Source organism: Antennarius striatus, chromosome 19 (genome assembly GCF_040054535.1).
Source record: "Antennarius striatus isolate MH-2024 chromosome 19, ASM4005453v1, whole genome shotgun sequence".
In the NCBI taxonomy this organism is placed as follows: Eukaryota; Metazoa; Chordata; class Actinopteri; order Lophiiformes; family Antennariidae; genus Antennarius; species Antennarius striatus.
The window spans coordinates 1,410,776-1,430,350 of record NC_090794.1 but is presented as its reverse complement, the minus strand read 5'-3'; the positions used below and the strand labels follow the sequence as shown (position 1 = coordinate 1,430,350).

Here is a 19,575-nt window from a genome sequence, read left to right as displayed (position 1 = left end):
GTTGGGGGCTCCGCGGGACGTCTTTGATCTGGAGCTGGATCATGTTTCTCTGCCTTGAACGACTGAAATCACTCCACAACCTGCCCTATTTATACCGAAGTCCACATAAGGTGGGGGTTGCAGGTTGGCCGCACTAATAAAGTAACAATGGCGTGCCCGCCATCCAGTCGTCCAGCACCTTAATCGCCCGTCAGCTTCGTCTTTCTGATCCCTGGTCCAGGACGGGAGCTGGGTACTCCGGCCAGCGGGGGGGGGGATGCTGGTCTTTGTGTTAGGGGGGCGGGGTCATGATCTTTCACCTGCTGCTGGCTGTCCTTCCTGCTGAGAGGTCACATGTGGGAGCTGAGCCGTGAAGGAGTCCACAAGAGGAGGGGGGAGGTGGAAGAAGTCTCCAAGATGGACAGAATGGACTCAGGATGGACCGATCCAGGTAGGGGGATGGAACCATTCCACTTCCTGTCCATCATTTTAAAGAGCTCGTTGACAAATTTCATGAGAATTCAGTGGAAGAGTTGGGTATGAACCAAAACAAGCAATTGTTCAGGGTAGATTCATGATTTCTTTTCTACCCTAGGGTGGTCATTTTTACCTCATTGGTATCTGGGTCCGGCTCTAGGAGATTCTGGTTTCTGCACTTGTTTCCTTGGAATCGGTGCAGGTTTTGGTGCACAGATCCCCTGAAAGCACTGTTGTCTTGAATGACACTATTCTCGTCAGCCGGGGAGTTTATGTAGGTTTGTAGGACACGGAAGCCAAAGAGATCGGGTAACATGAGGAGCGAAGAGACGGTCCTGCCGTCCTAAGAAGCCGCAACATTCCGTCTATAGTCACCCGACTCTACCAAACGACCACGACTTTGTCTGCACAGCTGAAAGGCCTTTTCTGGCCGTGCCTACAGGAAAAGGAAGTGAGCTGCGCTAACAAGTAGGGCGTCCAGGGCTAAATTTAGGTCTTCATGGATATATCCGGGGCGTACCGATTCACCACCCTGATAAAATCCTCTCTAACAGGAAATTGTTTCTCACTACCTGCCAGAGGAGACACTAACTAACCCGGGGATTTGAGCAGACACCCCTTCAGGTCCAGGTCCCAGACTGAACCCAGTGGGGTAAAGGACTCCGGCAGACATTCCTATAGGCTGTGATTTAAATCATCATGTTTCCGTACCTCCAGCTGCCACTTAGTGAAAACACGTTTTGTCTGATTACAAGGTTTGGGAGGAGAGGGAAAGTTTGACTCCAACTGTAAAAAAATATTTTAAAGCGCACTGATAGGAACCATCCATAAAGAAAGGCTTCTGATGTGTTAACAGTGAGTCAATTACTTATTTGAAGTTTGAAAATAAAAGAAATAGGAATTTTTGAGAAATGACGGCTAACATCTGAAGGCTACGTTAGCATGTGTTAGCATAACTCACCAAGAAACCATCCACCGTATCGATTCAAGAATTAATTTAAAAGTAAAAAAAAGACTTGAAACTTGTTGCTCAGTTGGTGTTATCTCTTGCTGCTAAGCTAACATTAGAATGGGGGTAAAAAAATTTACTAAATTACTTATTCGAAGTTTGAAAGTAGAATAATTGCAATGTTTGAGAAATGATAGCTAACATCTGAAGGCCACCTTAGCACGTGTTAGCATAACAACTGTCAGTGGCTGTGTTCCATTTTGGAAACTGTTTTTTTCCCCCGTCAACTCTCTTCAGGTTGTGGCTGCTAGAGCTAAAGGCTAAAAGGTCAGGGGTCAGGGCCAGGGTGAGACTGAAATACTCCGTCTCCAGTTCCAGATAGCGTGAAAAGAATCCTCGGAGCAGAGGACAAACGTAGGCAAGGACAGCGTTCCCTTCCATCGCCCAATCAGAGATGTAAATATGATGAAGGGTTTGAAATACGAAAGATATGAAAGATGGTGTTCCTGAGAGGGGGTGGAACCAGAACATGTTCCATGTCTGGATGGGTTCCTGAACTGGACAAGGTTCTAGAAATCCGGTTTTACTGAAAGCCGAGCTCCCAAGTTTCATTGAGACTCGTTGGGTTTACTATTAATCGGTCCATCGTGTCGATCGGTGTCATAGTCCGATGACGATCCGTTGGATGTTTCCCACTGGAAGGAAAGACAAGACAGAGAAAGAGAATTCCAGGATGGGTTAGGGGGTCACAGGGAATGTCCCGTGACCACTCAGGACATTTTTATGCCAGATTCCTTGCTAAGTTTATCATGTTGGCGAACTCCAAAGTGGGAACACCTGTGGACCAGGAATTCCTTTTGCTCTGAAGTGGTCCTGGGAATCCGTCGGAACAGTTTTCCATTTAGTTTGGAATCCAGCTCATTGTTTCACTCCATCTGATAATCCCGTTACACATCTCACCTGCGCAAAGTTGCGTGAGTTCAACCTATTCCCTCATTCGGTTTAAATCCGCTTGTGTTCCCGTCTCCTGTGGCGGGTCGGTCTTTGGTTCACCTGGAACTCGAGATGTCATCAGGTTTGAATAAACCAGATTAAAGTCTGATGACTGAGGATGAATCTGTGTGAATGACGAAGGCGATTGGGTCAGGAGATTACCCCTCAAGATCTCAGACCATTGATATACCGCTAGTCCGACCCAATCCTGATGCCGGATAGTAATTGCGCGAACGGGATGCAGCCGCACCTGCGGTTGGAATCGACCTTCAGGATCGAATCGGCTGTGAGACCAGAACTGAACGGTCACACCAGTCGTGTTCTACTTAGTCCAAATAACGAGGCCACCGGAAACTTCCAGGTTGATCCAGAATGTGAATGTGTGCCATTGTTGTCCTCAGCGCCTCCCCACCTCCTCCCACTTTACTCCCCAAGGCCCCATCCATGCGACTGGCTTCTTTCCTGCCTGATGTTGTTATGTCTACAGCCTCCTCATACTCACGCTCTATTTCTGGCATCCATTTATTTAACTGGAGGAAGAGTCGGAAGAGGGGATGAAGCAGCTGATTTAAATAAAGATATGCGGCGAGGAAGCTGGCGAATCGGACTTTATTTTAGCCTCTGTTGAAATAGAGACTAAACGGCGTCTTGTTTAAAATCTCCAAAATAGATCTAGTTTTGAAGTTCTGGCTCTTTTTTTATTAGCTGGGGGGAGCTAGCAGCTGTTTTCGGACGCCGTCAACGGGTCGTACCAACTCCGACATGAGGCGAGAAACGAGTCTTGGGTTGGTCTACGGAGATACTTTATTACTCAGAGGTTGTCGAGACATAGCCTGGAGCTATGAACGCATCTGCAGATTTTAAGGGTCAAGGACGTCATAACGGCGCTTTTACAGCTTTACTTTATGACTTAAAGAGCAATAAATAAAATTGTGACTTAATAAACATAAAATCCAGTCGGGGGAGGGATGCAGTTGGTTTTTGGATCTTTGGACAGACTTCCTGGAAGCTCACTGGAAGACTGGAGCGCAAACCGATAAGACGTTTTCCTCTGTCCGGTAAAATTGCAGAAGGATTTCCACGAAAATTGGTGGGTGGGGCCAGCTAAAAGGACAGGTGTTGTCGTCGTTCGGGTGGCGGCGGAGAAACGACTCATCATCGGAGAAAAACGGCAAGAATTATCTCCAGACCGGCCCGGTCTTAAACCAGGTGTTTAACCTGTACGACCTGGTCATGCACCCCCAGCTGCCCCGCCCCCCAGCTGCCCCGCCCCCAGCTCCTGGTTCACTGTGTCTATACTGCCCCCTCCATACTGGGCCGTTTCTGGTTAAGCGGTATCATTGTGCGCTTGTCAATTTGTATGTGCCTAAAGAGAACTTTGGGGAAGGGGGGGGGGTCCTAATGATGGGACAGCTTGAACAGGCTGCAGACATTAAAGTAATTTATTTCAGTAACAGAGAAAAGAGACAGACCCCCCCCCCCACACTCCTACCCACCCACGTTTTCCTTCGGCTCTTTCTTTCTCCCGTGCCCCCCCCAACCCATCCATCCAGCTCTCCCACTCTGCAGCTGTTCCTTTAGCTTTCCGTCCACCCCGCACCCCTGCATGCGCTCACACCTCCCCCTACGATGCCTTTGTTTTATTATCCCGTGGCGTTTGGCTGGGAAAACCCCCCGTGTGGACCGGAGTGGCGTTCCAACCGCGTCCTAATCCAGGTTCGCACCGCAACACCCGGATTAGGACGGCCGGTTTGTAGAACGTTCCAACTCTTGGTTTGAAGACTTTCCAAGACGCCAGGTGAAATCTGAATCCAAATTTTTGCCCTGAGATTAAAGATATGAAGCATTTTCTGCCATTCTGTGCATTGTGAAGATAATCCAACGCATTTAATCCCCCAACCGGTTTGAGTCAAAGGAAAAAAAACTCAATCCTGTAGCTCAGATTACGACTCTGCAGCTGCTTTGCCAACACAATCAGTGCTTTTCACATCTTTTTCTACACCTCAAGCTCCAACTCTTTTCTTTTTTTTTTTTAAACTTTTGCTTAGCTCAGAAAAACACGTCTCTTGTGTCGCCGGAGTCAAAGATCCGTCCAACGAGTTGAAAAATCCCCGTCAAGCAGGAAACAAACAACATTTATTTGAGCTGCTGACAAACGGCTGTTTCCTCTGCAGGGGAAATATGTAGAGGGAGCAACCGAAGACCGTCCAGAACCCTGGTGAAAAGTTTGAAGGATGCGTGTTTTATCCTCCAACCACAAGTCCGCATGACATCGATGGGAGGAGTCTCGGGAGGAAGTCAGATTTAAATTGCATGTTTTGCATACCTGGAGTTGGGTTTGCGCTTCTCAAAACGAAATCGTAGTGGTTGCCTGTCCCAACACCCCTGAGGTTTGCGGTACCCCAACGAGGGCAATGTTGGGCATTTCCCCTCCGGTTGGGAAATAACTCCAGTTGGGACGACGGTGTTTGTAATTGCATATCTTGGTTGGGTGGATGTTGAGCGTTTATGCAACCAGCAGGTTTGTCCGTCTGAGTCCGGAGGCGTTTTGAAGCCCTTCACTGACTTCTAGTTGCATGGAAGCCGACACCAAACAGACGAGGTGTAATGAGCTGTCATCATCCGAATGTCCGCCGGTGCCAACAGGAATATTGGGCATCTGCGCCGGTTCATGTGTGAAGTAATGCATGTTTGGCGCCGGAATGCGAGCCCAACAGGTGGCATCAGCTTTTTGTAATTTGTCACTCGGGCCCAGAGAACAAAACATTGGATATTTGTGATGGCCGGCTGGACGGAGCAGCCATTGTACCCCCGACCCTCAGCAGATGTGGCGTGAACAATGAGCCGGGTAAATAAAAGGAAGTGGGGTATAAATAGCCTCTTACGTCGTGAGTGGGGCTCTTTCTTTGTGTGTGTGTGTGATCTTGTTTGAAGTGAAGGAATTGTACTTGAGGAAGCATCGAGCGCTAGGCAGGTGTTCGCAAAACCAGCAAAACGGTCCTAAATCCCCAACGCGGACATGTTTTCCACCTTGTTTTGGAGTCCAATCCCGAAAAACTCGATCAGGGGCCTCAAGGGGTACGACGCTACAAATATAGGAACCTCCTCTCCGCCTCCATCCGGCGTTCCGAGTCTGAATCCAGGCCACATGCGGACCGGGACCGCACGTTGTCACTATTGGGCGTCCGCTCAGTTCTACGTCACGCCCCTTATTTATACCGGACTCGGTTTGTTTGTTTTTGCTGACTCATGTGTTTTTGTGGCGTTTCTCTGACGCAGCAGTTCCTGCTGAAGGTCCCTCGTGTATTTAACAATGGACTCAAAGTCGTTTTTCCACCGTTCATTGTTGGTGGGTTCGATTCTCGCCCGTCTTCAGGAACTTTTTTGTTTGTAAAGTCATTTGTTTGACCTACTTTTCTTGAGGTCAAAGGTCAGTGTGTATGTGTGTGTGTTTGTGTGTTTCAATGGCCTATATTAGCACACGCAGCACACTTTGGCTGAAACGTGACGCTGGAAGCAGATAGCAGAGAGAGAGAGAGGTAAGGTGACAGTGACCACAAAGTGGGACGATTGACGTGTCGTTTGTGAACGTGTGGTCTTTCGTCAGCTAGCAATGCTAACTAGCTAACGAGCTGTTGGCTTCAGACGTATCAATTTAAGCTGTTTCTGACCTTATGATAACAAAACCGTTTGTTAGACCTTTAACGACAATCTGATTTACGTAATGAAAAATTTATTAAATGAATGGCTTAATCCATTTTTAGCTACCTACCTAGCTAAAATGTAATAATTCAAATAATAGCTAAGCTGATTCTTTGATAACAAAATTGTTCATTAGACCTTTAAATTTGAATTAACATAATATTTAAATCAAACCATAGTTAAGGTCAAGCTAGTTAGCTAGTTATGCCATAGTCTCATAGTCTCTGCGGGGCGGGGCATCGTGTTCCAACATCGATCTACAATGTTGTTTACATTTGGGTGTTTTCAGGGCGGATTGGCCACTCTGTGCTCATTTTTTTCGGTCGTGCTAATATTATGCTAGTGGTTTGTGGTCATTCTGCACTGCTTAAATGTAGAAAACCTCAAATAAAATAATTACAATGAAATATAGCACAGCGGTAGAACTTCTCTGTTTACTTGGACGCTTCCAGGGTTGCGGTTGGATTGTGGATGCATTCCACTTTATCTTCTTCATTCCTCCAGGGTGTATAAAGTGCTGTGTCAGGACGTCTGCGGGGTTCTGAAGTGTTTCGGGGGCCCGTCTTCCTCCTGGCCGCATCTGGGTCGAGTTAAGACCTGTCACTAACATCTGTATTTACTGTAAACACCAGACTCGGAAATTGTTGTAGTTCCAGAAGGCCGTAGATGTATTTCTGGTGTCGGGTTCTGCCTGTTGTCACGGCGACTAAAAGCCATCAGTTGGACAGGACTCTGGACTACAGTAGCCTGCAAGGCACAAGTTTAAGTTTAGTTTTGAGTTTACGACACCACAACTGTGGTGCTCGGTTTGGAACTGGTCCATTTGGAGCTGGCCAGTTTGGAACCGGCCCGTTTGCCGGTTTGCATCATTATAACCCGAATTCCCCTGAAGAGAGAAACACAGGCTTTTATTTTTAAAGCTAATAAACAGTGTTCCTCCTCTCAGAGGGATCAGCCTGGATACTCCTGCCTGTTTTCAGAGGCTCAACACAGACAGACGAAACCTCGGTTTAGGGCTTACTCCTAATTTTGAGCTTACTGGTTACAAAACCAGCTATTTGCTTCATTATGGGGGAGGGGGAGAGAGGAGAAAAATGAAAGGAAGGGATTTGAAAAATGGGAGAAGCATTACAAGGAGGCAGACAGCTGATGCTCGGAGGGGGGGGTTACTGTTCGGGTTCTTTTGGTACTGTAAATAATAGCCCCGGCTTGAGTTGGACGGCTTTCACGGCTCCTTTTGTCTGCGGTGACATCTTAGGTTCCCCAAAGAGAAGAGAGGGCTCGGCTTCCAGGGTTTTCACTGGCATGGGAAAGGCCGAGCATTAGCCTGATATGAATATGGTGGGGGGGTGAAGCCTCGGCAGGTCAAAGGGAACCTGCCAACACGCACTCCTGCCTCTTTATCCCACTCCAACGCACTCGCGGTCGTCCTTGGAGTGTGGCGCCGACGCACACACCGCCGCCTCGCCGTAATGCGCTCCGGCTCCGGCTTCTGGTTTGGCGGAGGCCCGCCTTTTCGGTTTCAACTCCAGGGTTTAATGTTAATGTCGAGCACATGCGTTCACCAGGACGTCCCATTCGTAGTTAGAGCGCCGGTCTGGGATCAGTTAGTCGTTCTAAAGTCTGCTCCAGAGATTAGATTGGCTGCCATCAGGAGTCGGACCTACTGCCGCGGGATATGATTGGTTGCCTGAGGGGATGGTACCTCCAACGTGGAGATGAGTCTTCTTAATAACATCTCCTTCTTGAATTTAACCATTTCCTTCTATGCTGCAAAAATTACCAGGCAGGTTTTGGTGACACTTTCAAGCTTCAATTCTTTTATCATTAGACAGAAAACGACTGATGGAACGGTTGAGAATAAAATGTCTTCCACATCCTTTCTGTTTCATTCTTCATCACCGAAGGGAAATCTGTGTTTATTGTTCCCTTATCTTCAACGAAAAGTTATTCAAAACTCTTTTCCTGTCAAGTCCTAAATTAATGACTTTTGTTGAACTCAGGCGCTCATGCAAATTAATGTCCAACCATTCAAAACCACCATTTGATCATCAGCTTTGTTGTCATTGTGAGACATAAAAGTTCCTTGTATTCGCCGTGATGACATCATACAAACAAAGATCTCTTTAACTTCACGCCAACACTTCCTGCGCCACCAGAGTATCACTGGGTGGAGGAGATAACGATAAGAGTCAGTTTTGGTGACACAACTATGACCAAGCCATCACATGAGTGTGATTCACCTGCCCGATGATGTCACATCCTGTTTGAGTCCTCCATCTGTAAACAAGCAACAGGAGACGGGCAGGAAATGGTCGTAGGGGAAGGGTGTGGTGGTGGTGGGGTCTCTTCCTGTTGTTAGCTGAGAGTCTATCCGATTCGCAGTTCCACTTGAAGTCTAAGAATCGGCATCAGTCAACACGTTAATGATGCCAGCGTCTCACCAGCTGAAGCCCCTTCCTGTATAGGGTTGTGTTATTTTAATGGGACATGACTGGTTTCCTCTTGATCACACGGTAGCGTGACATCAGCACCAGCTGGACTTAACCTACTTGTGTAAAGCTGTGACTAACAACATGAGTCTTCAGGTCATTTTCTCAAATTGCTTTATAGCTCGTTCAAAAATTTGTCTTTAAAATTTCCAGAAATAAACAGATTTGGATTGTTTCCTACCAAAATGAAGAACAAACTTATTGTTCATAGATGCTTAAATTCCTGACTCAGAGGTGATTTGGTAGACGGTTGGACATCCAGAGGGAGCTCAGGTGAGATGTGTCAGGTGTGTGGTCAGGACGGTTCCTTCCTATTAGTAGAATTCTGGGTACGTCCAAGTAGAAATAGATCCCAGAATAGTTCCAGAACTCCCTGGAGGGTGTTCCATACCCCGTATGACCTGAGACAAGGCCCTTGGAAAACTCAAAGATGATGCCTGTGAGGACGATATCGACATGTCTCACATCTCTTTGCAATCAAGACATAAGACCAGAGTAGAGGTCGACCTGTCGACCTGTAGCAGATTTTAATAATTCAGGAAGTATGCATCTATTTTCTATGATTCTGCTGTCTTTTCTTGGTATTATGTTGACCCGTCTTCTGGCCCGGCCAAACCAGATCCCAGGTGTCGACTATCACAGGAGGCTCTTCGTCTGTTGGCTCGTCTTTGATGCCGACCTGGGCTGTTTGTTTCTAAAGGTGTTAGCTTACAAAGGCTGGTGGAGGCGTTTGTATATGCGGGTTAAGATAATGGTAACAAACTGCTGACCCGCATCGACCACCGCTGTCGTTGACATCAGACAGCGGAGTTAAAAGCTGTTGCGTGTCCACCAATCATGGATTAAAGAGCTCTCGGGGCATTTATTTTGCAGTGTTTTTGGTTTGGTTTGGTTTTCCCTGGAAAAACTGAAGCCCGGTGAAAACATGGAAGTGAGAAAGTGCAGCGCTTTGACGGGGGCCAGGAGCCACTTTATCAATCCCAGGAAGCCTGGCTACCAGGAGGCAGGAACAATCGCCGTTGGCTCTAAGAAAGGGGACTTTCCTCCATCCTGCCCCGTTAGGATGCAGAACAATGACCCAATGACTCTCTCACACAATGACTGCCGGCGTGGATGTTTTCTGTGTGTGCTCATACGGGCTCGTTAACAGCAGGTCCGGCTTGTTGTGGGTCGTCTAAGCTTTCACCCTGACCCAGCCCCTCGTGTCCGAGATACCCAGGCCGATGGAGACCTAGAAAGACACATACGAAATGCATTTCGCCCCACTTCTCCTGGTTTTTGGGGCCAGACGAGACAAGTCATCCTTGCGCTGACCTGCTTTTCTTTCCACATCAGCTCTTCTCTTTCCCTTTAACCCACCCGCTCCCTTGTCCCGCCGATGACTGTTATCCCAGACTGACTCTTGATTGCCGACTCTTCATCAGTGGCACTGATGGCGTCGCCTGCAGCGTTGGCCACCCTCCAGTTCTTGCAAAGATCCCACTCCACAAAAAAGAGAGAGATAGAGTGAGACAGAGTGAGAGTGAGAGAGAGAGAGAGAGAGACAGAGAGAGAGCAGTCTTGCAGCAGTAATTGGTCAGGAAGTGGGCTGCTGGGATGTGCAAGCTCCTCTCTTCCAGTTTCTCCCCCTCCTTTCCCAGTGGTCAGTCGTTTCAGTTGCGTTTTGCTTCCATCTGTTCCCCTCTCTCTCTCCGTCTCCTGTCAGTGTCTCTCTATCCTGACCTCATCGAGGGGTGGACCGTGGACCTGGTAGTCTACCTTCCTTCACCAAGTCGGTCAGCATCTCCGAGACGGGGCACGTAACCTTCTAAATGTTTGGACATGGATCTAACCCATGAGAGGATACCGGGATACCGGCAGCCGAGGAAAGGATAATTGTGGGAATGTGGCTTCTGAGGTGAGTGTTGGGGTTGTTTTCATCTTCACGAGGCATTACGACACGTTTATTCCTTCTTTTTGAATCCTAACTTCAGAGGTGGAACCTCCAAAACCACCTCGAGACCCAGTTTGGGTGCAAGTTGTGAAGTCATGGTGCATCTGTTGATAACAGCACTTCCTGTTTCACAGTCTGGATGTCTTTTAAGTTCATTTTTACTTATTTTCCCGTGACGCGTTCGACATAGCAGAACAAGGATGTGTCCGGTCTGATTGGACTGTTTCAATAATGTCATTAATATACCTTCATTCCTTTTAAAGTGACAGTGTGTGTACTTGTGTGTGTTCTATACGTGTGTGTGTGTGTGTGTGTGTGTGTGTGTGTGTGTGTGTGTGTGTGTGTGTGTGTGTGTGTGTGTGTGTGTGTGTGTGTGTGTGTGTGTGTGTGTGTGTGTGTGTGTTGCGTCCCCATTCCGGGAGCTCTAACTGGATCACCCACAGGCGAACTGGGATGGACAGGTTCGTTTCTCTTTTGTAGTCAAGGCTTTTGTTTTTTAATGATTTTATGGTCATGTTCTGATCGGTGTTGTTTGTTTGTTTGTTTGTTTGTTTGTTTGTTTGTTTGAATTTGACGATCAACAGGATTACACAAAAACTCCTAGATGGGTTCCTGCAAATATTTGCATTTTCTTTTGTTATATAAAACCAGAACGGATCTCCATGAGATCCTGGGGATGTTCTGGGACTTGGTGCAGGAGATCTGACGTTAGGTGAGGCATGGTTTGACCTCGGGGGTTTCTTATTGTACCTAATCACCTCTATATGTTGGGTTACATTAAACACATCACGATCGACACATATTACGAGAAAACTTTTACCCGTGTTGCGTTTACGCGTGATTGTCGGTCGTGTCATGTGTTTCCCTATTGGGAGAAACGTCCCGCTGTCTCCGCTCTGCTGGTCTCCTTTCCTGGAGTCGAACCCTTGTCCTGCGTTTTAATCTGAAGCCAAACACAGCTTCCTCCATGTATCCGCCACAGTCGGCGCACACATATACAAATCTACCCACAGGCAGAAGCACAAAAAATGTCCTTATTTGACAAAAAAAAAGCTTTTCTTGTCTCTCGGTGAAGCGACATTCTTGGCTTCCGACATTATCTCCGATCGTAAATACTTTCCCGGTCGGGGTTCCTCCCTGGTCTATCATTAGCTGCGGTTGTCCACCGAGTTGTTGTTATTGTTGTTGTTGTTGACGTAGCAGCTGTAGCTATTTTTGCGTTGCTGGTGTTTCGTCTGCTGGACGGGCCAAGACGCTTTGTCTTCCTGGATGCTCTTCAAGCCAATTTCGAGGAATTCCTATGTTTGTATGAACTGATCTGCAGTCAGATTTCTGGAGTCGGGAATCTGCGACGCTAAAAGAAAACCGAGCCGGAATTCTGCAGATTTCTACAGATGAAAAGCTTCTTATTGGTTGTTATGGTCCACAAATCTGGATACATGATCTAACAGGATCGCCAAGGTGTGTTGAACCCCAACACCAATGATAATACAAAAGCTAATGCATTAGCATTGGTTAGCAGAGAGCATGGATTCTTCATTATTCTGCATTGGAAAGAAAAAGATTTATAATTAGCTTATTGGTTGCCAATGTTTTGTACTAATTGATCTCCTTCGGTGGACTTTCTTCGACGTTCCAGACATTTATTGGTGTCCTTGATCCCATGATGCATTGCTCAGAATGACACAGTGTTCGCTCGGTTTGTGCTGACATACCCAAACCTTGTTGCATCGTAAGTTGCCGCAACTTTTCCATATTCGTCTGATTCTCCATCATCAGTTCCATAACTGGATCGGTCGTCTTGATGCTAAATTAACTGATTAGAAGCCCTGATTTTCAACAATAAGCTCCGCCCAGCACGCCCCGTTGACAAACGAGGCGTTGACATGTCTTGGTGTTAAGTTGTTGGGTTGGTTTTTTGGGGTTGATGAAGAGCTCAGGCGTCGACAACAAAGACCAGCGGCGCTCAAAAGATGTGAGAGTGACGGGGGCGAAAGAAACGAGTTTACAGGTGATCCATCTCGCCAATGACAAACACAGACGGGGTCACGGAGGGAGGGGGGAAACTGTATATGAACAACCCCTCCACCCTCAAACCGTCGCCATTAGTCACGGCTGTCCTATCCGTGTCCTCCTCCACGTTGCCGTCGGTTACCTCCTCCCTCCCAACTGTGGACAGCTGAGAAAATGAAGAAGCTGAGGAAGAGTCTGGACGGGATTCAAACACACACCCCACTGCAATAACAAGGATTAAAAAGCCTCCGGCGGCGCCCCCACCCATGAGTAAGTGGTTGGAGATGGTTTTTATTTCTGATTAGACGCACACTAAAACATTTTCAAGTGGCCCGCAGCCTTTGCACCAGTAAACGCTGAGTGTGCGTGAACCCGTGCCCTTCGTCTTTGTTCGCCCTGCCAGAGCATTATGATGAATGGAGTAGTTATTGTTCGTGAGCGGGTTCTCTGCTCGCTCCCGTCCCTACACTCGCCCCCAGCCACCTACAAACTGGTCAGACGATTTGGGTTTCTGGGCATCGAAAGGGAGTCTGAGGGAGATGTTTGAGTCTCGCTAGCTTGTCGTCAGCCTCAAAAAAAGGAGGGCAGGTCTGTGGGGAAACGTGAGGAATGACATGAGGGGGAGAAATGACATCGGAGTGGAGTTGAGCGAGGGCGGAGGAGGTCGGTGTGGGGAACCGGCTGCGTTTCGTAGGAGTAAATTACAAGACTGTCAATGGTGCTAAATCCTACTTCCTGATGCTAACTTTTCATTAGCTTAGACGTTTTACCCTTTTCATGTAAACAACAGCACCTATAATGGAGTTCAGTCTGTTAGCTTTGCTAGGCTAACAACATCCTGACCCTTTGACACCCTACATGAAAGGCTATGTCCGCGTTTGTCAACGCTGTCATAGCGCTTGTCATACTTGAAGAGGAGCGGTATGGCTAGCCTGGGCGACACCCTGAATGATCTGCTGGCCATCGAGGTAAACTGGGGGGGTTGAAATGGGGGGGCATCAGATAAGCTGCTCTGCTGCTGTTGGGTTCTGTCATCACCCTGTCTTGCTTGGCTGAACGCAGGAGTCCAGGAGCCGCCTCCGAGTGTTTGCTGAGCTGCAGGAGCTCATTACTGTGTGTGCGATGGGCGGAGTCTGTAGGAGGACTGGAGGTTCAGGGGCTTCGTGGGTCAACGGACCTTCAGACCATTAGAGAGAGGGGTCGTGGTCCATGGGTCTGGTCAGTGCGAGAGAGACGGGGGGGAGTCCAGGGGGTCTCTATTATTGTGTTGATGAGGTGGAGTAGGTGGGGTAAGCAAGACCTCATGCTGCTGGGACTGGTCCCCGTCCTTAAAGAAGGACGAGTGATGGTCAACACCCCAAGCCTCAGTGCGGGAGGCTGGAGGCCTTTTGTATCACGTGTGTTGACCATATGGGAATCAACTGACGCTTTCAAGCGCTGGTGGCCAGTGGCGGGGCGGGGTCATAGACTGGGATTAAAGGGTCCTTGAGGTTGGGTCTTTTGCCCAAAGCAGAAACTCAGGAAATCCCAGACCGTTGAAGTCCGTCGATGTCCATCGATGTCCGTCTATCTGTTTGCTTTAGTTTTTGGATCTTCCGACGTTAGCATTAGTTAGACGTTGGCAACAGACTGAACCTTCGGAATGAACAGCAGAGATTATCGTTGGAAGAGGACATCCAGAATATTGGTATCCCTCGGTTACATCATTTCAAGTTATGTTATTCTCGATTGTAAGATAGATCCGAGGGAAATTCCGTTACATGTAGGTTTTTAAAAAAAAAAAATCTTAAATAGATTCATTTTTAACCAATTATTATTGAAAAATGCAGTCATAATTAAAATTCAGTTTATCTTCAATTCATCCTGGAGACGTGTTAATTCAACTTACAATGTTTTTTGACTTACATTGCGTCTACTGGAATCGATTGATGACGTAATTCACCTGTAAAGCAATCGGAAGCAAGAGTCAGATGAAAAAGATCCTTAGATTTTCTAGTCTCATATATTTAAAGTTTATCCCAAATCCATGAATTCTGGACAGGTAACGACCCCCCACCATGGATGTTTGGCTGGTTTGCAAAGTTTATGACAAGTCTCCATGAAACTCGTTGGGAGGCCTGGTCTATGCCTGGAATAGGCCACATTAAATTCTGAAATACAAATAGAGACTGTTGTCTCCCCCGCAACCCCAACCCCAACCCCAACTAGGAGGATGATAACCAGCTGTCATTTCACGTTGAAGACTTAGATAGTCTCGAATCCCACATCTGACATTTTGGACGCCCATTCAGTCCGCTTTTCCTCTGATCTGGGACACAATGAGCGTTGCAGTGTCCCGCAGAAGACGAGGAGCTTTTGTTTGAGCCAATCGGCCGTCAACCCCCCCTCCAAACACACACACATACACACTCACACCCTGTCTCTCTCTCTTTGCATTGTGAAGTGTGTGTTTGTGTGTGATCTCTAGAGTTGCAGGCTAAAAAAGGTGTCTGCCGGCCCGTGTGAGCATTTTTGGGACAGGACCAAACGAGAAGTTCCGAAAGATTTTTTTGGATCGAGAGAAGAGGAGGCGTAAATGACAGAGTGGAGAAAACATGAAAGAGAGGAAAAAGTAGAGGAGGCACTTCTCGTTGAACTCCCGGCTCCTTGTAATTTGCTGTGGAAGAGAGAGGGGGAGGAGTCAGGGGGAGGGGAAGACCCAGCAGGGAGGGAGCAGTTGGGAGCAGAGGCCATTCACTCCGACACACAAACACACTCGTGCAAACACACACATGAACACTCCGGGACTGCACACATGCAGTCGGAGAGGACGGAGGAGATCCTCGGCACGCTGAAGTCTGGGAGTTTGGCTCCTGGGAGGAAGGATCAGCATGACCAAGAGACCCTGGGACGTCTAAAGGAATTCATTTTCCTGGCCTTTGCTGGGAATTCTCTTTGGAATACCGTGGATATGTGATCTGCTGAAGGGAACTCCTTCAACTTGCGCCTCTCTTTCTCGTCTATCCGCCTCAGGCGCTCCGATCGCCGCTGAAGGAGAACCGACGCCGCGATGCCGACTGGTAAGAAGGAGAGTTCCCTTTTTGACGTGATGCTTCCCGCCTCCTTGAGGTGAGGAGGCGGCGGTCCCGTGCAGGTGTGAACCCCATCCTAGTGGGTGGGTGTCCCCACTTGAATGAGACATCCTAAGGCATCCCAGAAATCAAAAGTGGTTCTTCCAAAGTGGCATCTGGACAAACTTCCTGCAGCAGCTGTTCTCCGATGGTTCGGACGGCGGTGGCGGTTTTATGCAGCATGTGTTATAATTTTCCCTCGGCTGACGGTACGGTGTGAAGTGTGTTTCCAGCATCCATCCCGGTTGTATGAACTGGTTGGTTTCCCACCCCTGCAGATGAATGGAGGGTGTTCTCCTTCTTGCAGACGTTAAATTCCTACTGGTGCTGCAGATTCTTGTCGCCAGTTGCCGACGTGGAAAGCGCGTTTCTTCTTCTTTTATCTTTTATTGGCAGCACATTTATCGCTATTCAGCTGCCCGTGACCCAAATTAGAGCCTTGAGGGCAGCAGTTGTTGGGTGGCTACAAATGGGGGGTGTAGGAAAGCAGAGAAGAAGAGGAGGGGGGGCAGAATAATTACTGTTTAGAGCAAACTCTTTGGTTTAGAGGTGCTGGAGACAATGGACCCCTCCGTCCTCCTCCTCCCCTCCACCGTGTGAGGCCGGTCCTCTGGGGAGGTGGAGGACATCTGCCTCCCAATCCTGAGCACTCACGTGTGAGGAACTGCAGGCCTATGGAGGGAGGAGGCATGAGGTGGGGGGGTCAGGTCCCATCGGCGTAATCTGCCTAAAACAGTCCAAAGTGAGTGTGCATACCTATGGTAGTGTGCTCTCCAGGGAATGAGGCTAGTGTGTCACACTTGGGGGGTGGGGGGTTGCAGGGGTGTCCCGGTGGCGGGTGTGAGAGGGTGCGCTTCTGAAAATAGGGAGGTGTAAGATTGCAGGTGGACATATTTTCCCACAGAGGGTAAACACCGGTGCGGTCGGTTTAGCTCTCGCTGCACATTCCTCAACCGGTGTCCAAAGAGTTGACGACAAACAGAGGCTCGTAAACACAACCTGAAGAGGACAGGGCGCTAATATGTGTGTTCAAAATGTGCGAACGCGCCCGTGAATGTTGTTTCAGCGGTTTTACAACCAACGCGAGAAAAGAAAAAGCCATTTGTTGGCAATTAGCCTCCCAGCTGTGCTCGTGTTTGTGTTAGCTGCTTATTTGTAGGGTTATAAAAAGACACACAAGTCTATTAAGCAGCACAATTTTGTACCGCAATGTTTGTTTCGTCTCCTTTTCTTGATGGTAATTTTCATACCGGCGTGTTCGCCGGCTGGAAAAGCCGGGTCCTGGTCTTTTTTGGCATCTTTTCTCCTGCAGGCGTTGGGCTCAGTTCCGGCCTGTGAAATCCTGAGTGACACCTTAAGGTCTTTAGCGTCACTTGAGATCAAGACTGTGTCTCTATCAGGAACGAAGAGGGCCGACCTCAAGCGGACACGGCGAATGATGTCGGGCCGTAACGAAGCACATGGCGTGCTATTGGAGGCAACGCCGTGACGAGTTAAAGTCCTTCAACAAGTCTCAAAATTGAGATGGAGTGAGCGGAATAATGGGAAAGGCAATGGAAGTGGGTGGTGTCCGACCTTTGGCCTCGATTCTCATCTCTTCTTCCTACTTTCATTCCTTTGGGTCTTCTCCTCCTCATTTCTCACCATATCTCGCTGTTGTCCTCCAGCCACGTTTTCCCGCCATGTTTCCTGTCGTCGCCATGAAATAACAACTTCTGCAAGAAGCCGCATGGCGTTGCTGCACAAACAAGAAGCCACACGGACAAACAGAGTTGATTAGAGGATGTGTGAGAGAAGCGTGTGGTCGAGTCCTGTCGGGTTGAATCGGATTGAAAATCATCTGGTTTTCCTCTGATTTTTAAAAAAAATTAACATCAATTTGATTGATTTTGTGCCCGTGAGTCCGCTTGGATCCACTCCAGCAACCCCCGTGACCCATGAAAGCAGGAGACTGTACTGGACGAGTAGTTGTAGACATCAAACATCAAACAAGATATCTTCACTTCGTCTTCAGAAGTTTAACAAAAACTTTTTAGCTAACGCTACCACAATCCAAATTTAAAACATTCCACTTCAACAATAAGTCCTTGAAAATGCCCCAACATTACAAAATAAAGACACCCAACATGTCGTAAATGCTCCCCGCTGAGACTCGGTAATTCGAGCGTGGGCAGGGCGTGTTTGGAACACATGTCCTCCAAATGCAAACAGGAGCCGCGGTGGTCGATGTGTATTTTTACTTAGCGTAGCATTTGCTGGGAGAGGGATGGTCCGGGCTCAGAGGAATGTCCTGCGGCACTCGTGTGGACACGGCAAAGTCACTTTACGACCAATCAGAGGGTTTGAAGGGGAAGTAGGGATGAAACTAAAGACAGGAATGAAAGAAGAAGCAGAGAAGGGATGGATCAATGAAAGGGGACAGTCATTCCGCGCTCTGACTCGACTTGTTGTCCTCGTGTTTCCTCATTGACGTCACATTGGAAATTACGTCAAAGAAAAACCTCATCAAAGAAAAACTTATAACGAAGAGTCGCTTTCGTCACGACACGGTTTTCCAGACACACCAGCTGATTGACCATCATCATCACTTTAAAAGCTGTATCGCTTAAACAGATGAAAGACATGAGTAACAGGAAGTTGTTGGGCAGATGTTACCTCTCGTCCAACTCAACCTTGTGTTGCTGCTTTGAGGTCGCAGACTTTCTCTTTTTTGCATTAAATAAAGAATCCAGCCTTAAAAATATGTGGTTGACAAATCTAGTGTTTCTTGTCCAGTGACATTGGCGTACGGCGGTGGATGAAGTCCTGTGGTTTCCTTTGGCTAGCGCCCCCTGCTGGTACGGAGTCTACGCCATCTCTTGTCTTTGTGGTGCGTTCAAGTCCAGCTTCTTCCTCCATGCTTGAGTTTGTCTTTCTTGGCGCCAGCTCTCAAACATGAGTCCACATGTCAGATATAAATAAGTACTTTAACCACAAGAGTCTGAATGGAAGGTTATTAAATTTATGACTGCATGGACGGTGCACACGCCCGAACACACGCAGTCATTCCAGGCTCATCCAGAGAGTATCTGCACTGTTCTTGGTCGGCGTGAACTTTTGGCGTCTCCAAAGTGACCCTGAACCGTTCCCCCTCAGGTGTGACCAGGTTCTCGCTCTGTGAAGACCAGATCTAACGGCAAGCAGGTATTTTCCGGGTTGTTTTTGTCTCTAACTCCCTTTTTGATTCTCTTTAGCTGCGTTTTACAGCTCGTCGATCCTCCCTGGACGTTGCTTTGATGCAGCAACTCTTCATTTCCAGTTTATTGCATTAGTTTTAAAACCGGTGATTACAGATCCTGAAGAGCTGATGATAAACATAAGGATGGTTTTTGACGTAATACTTTAAATTTCCCCAGCGGACGTTGATTGGCCCGTTACGGAACGGCTTCAGGGTCGTAAATGACGGCGGCGGCTGTTTGCCGACCACTCCAGGATAAAGTGCCCTTCAGGTGGTCATAAAGTGTTGGCCTCAAGTGGACGGGTTAAGTGCAGCATGAGTCATTAAACCTGACCGGACAGGTAGAGTGGCTTGTTGCATCTCCATTAGTTTGTCATACATGTGCACGAGTGAATGAACACGAATAGAGATGGCATTCTGCTGACATGTGCATCTTTATTAGAGTTTAGGCTTCACCATCGCAAAATTATCCACAAATTAAATTTTCAATATTTTTACTTTTGTTTTTCCCTCTAAAACTTATTCCAGTGATCAAAAGAGAAACAATAAACACAATTTGTTTCATAACTGCACGAAAGTAAGTGAATCTTCTCAAAAAATTGTCTCGCTGCGACATTTTTCGCGACACTATCTTCAACAACCGAAGAAGACGGAGGCAAATTTTCCAAAATGTACAAACAAATACAGCCGATTCTCACAACAGTAACCAT

General features: G+C 47.7%; 1 protein-coding gene across 2 annotated transcripts in view; it reads left to right on the top strand.

The window, feature by feature from the left end:
• The first annotated feature begins 10,199 nt into the window (after nucleotides 1–10,199).
• LOC137613332 (pleckstrin homology domain-containing family G member 1) overlaps nucleotides 10,200–19,575 on the top strand; it is a 32,831-nt gene continuing 23,455 nt past the window's right edge. The window contains exon 1 of one of the 2 annotated variants that reach the window (XM_068342466.1): nucleotides 10,200–10,489. Coding sequence is in view for 1 of the 2 variants with exons in the window: in XM_068342465.1 (XP_068198566.1) it covers nucleotides 15,588–15,597 (10 nt within the window). In the remaining variant the exon portion in view is untranslated. Of the gene's footprint in view, nucleotides 10,490–15,306; nucleotides 15,598–19,575 lie in introns of those variants that run through there. The other variant, XM_068342465.1, reaches the window with a different exon arrangement.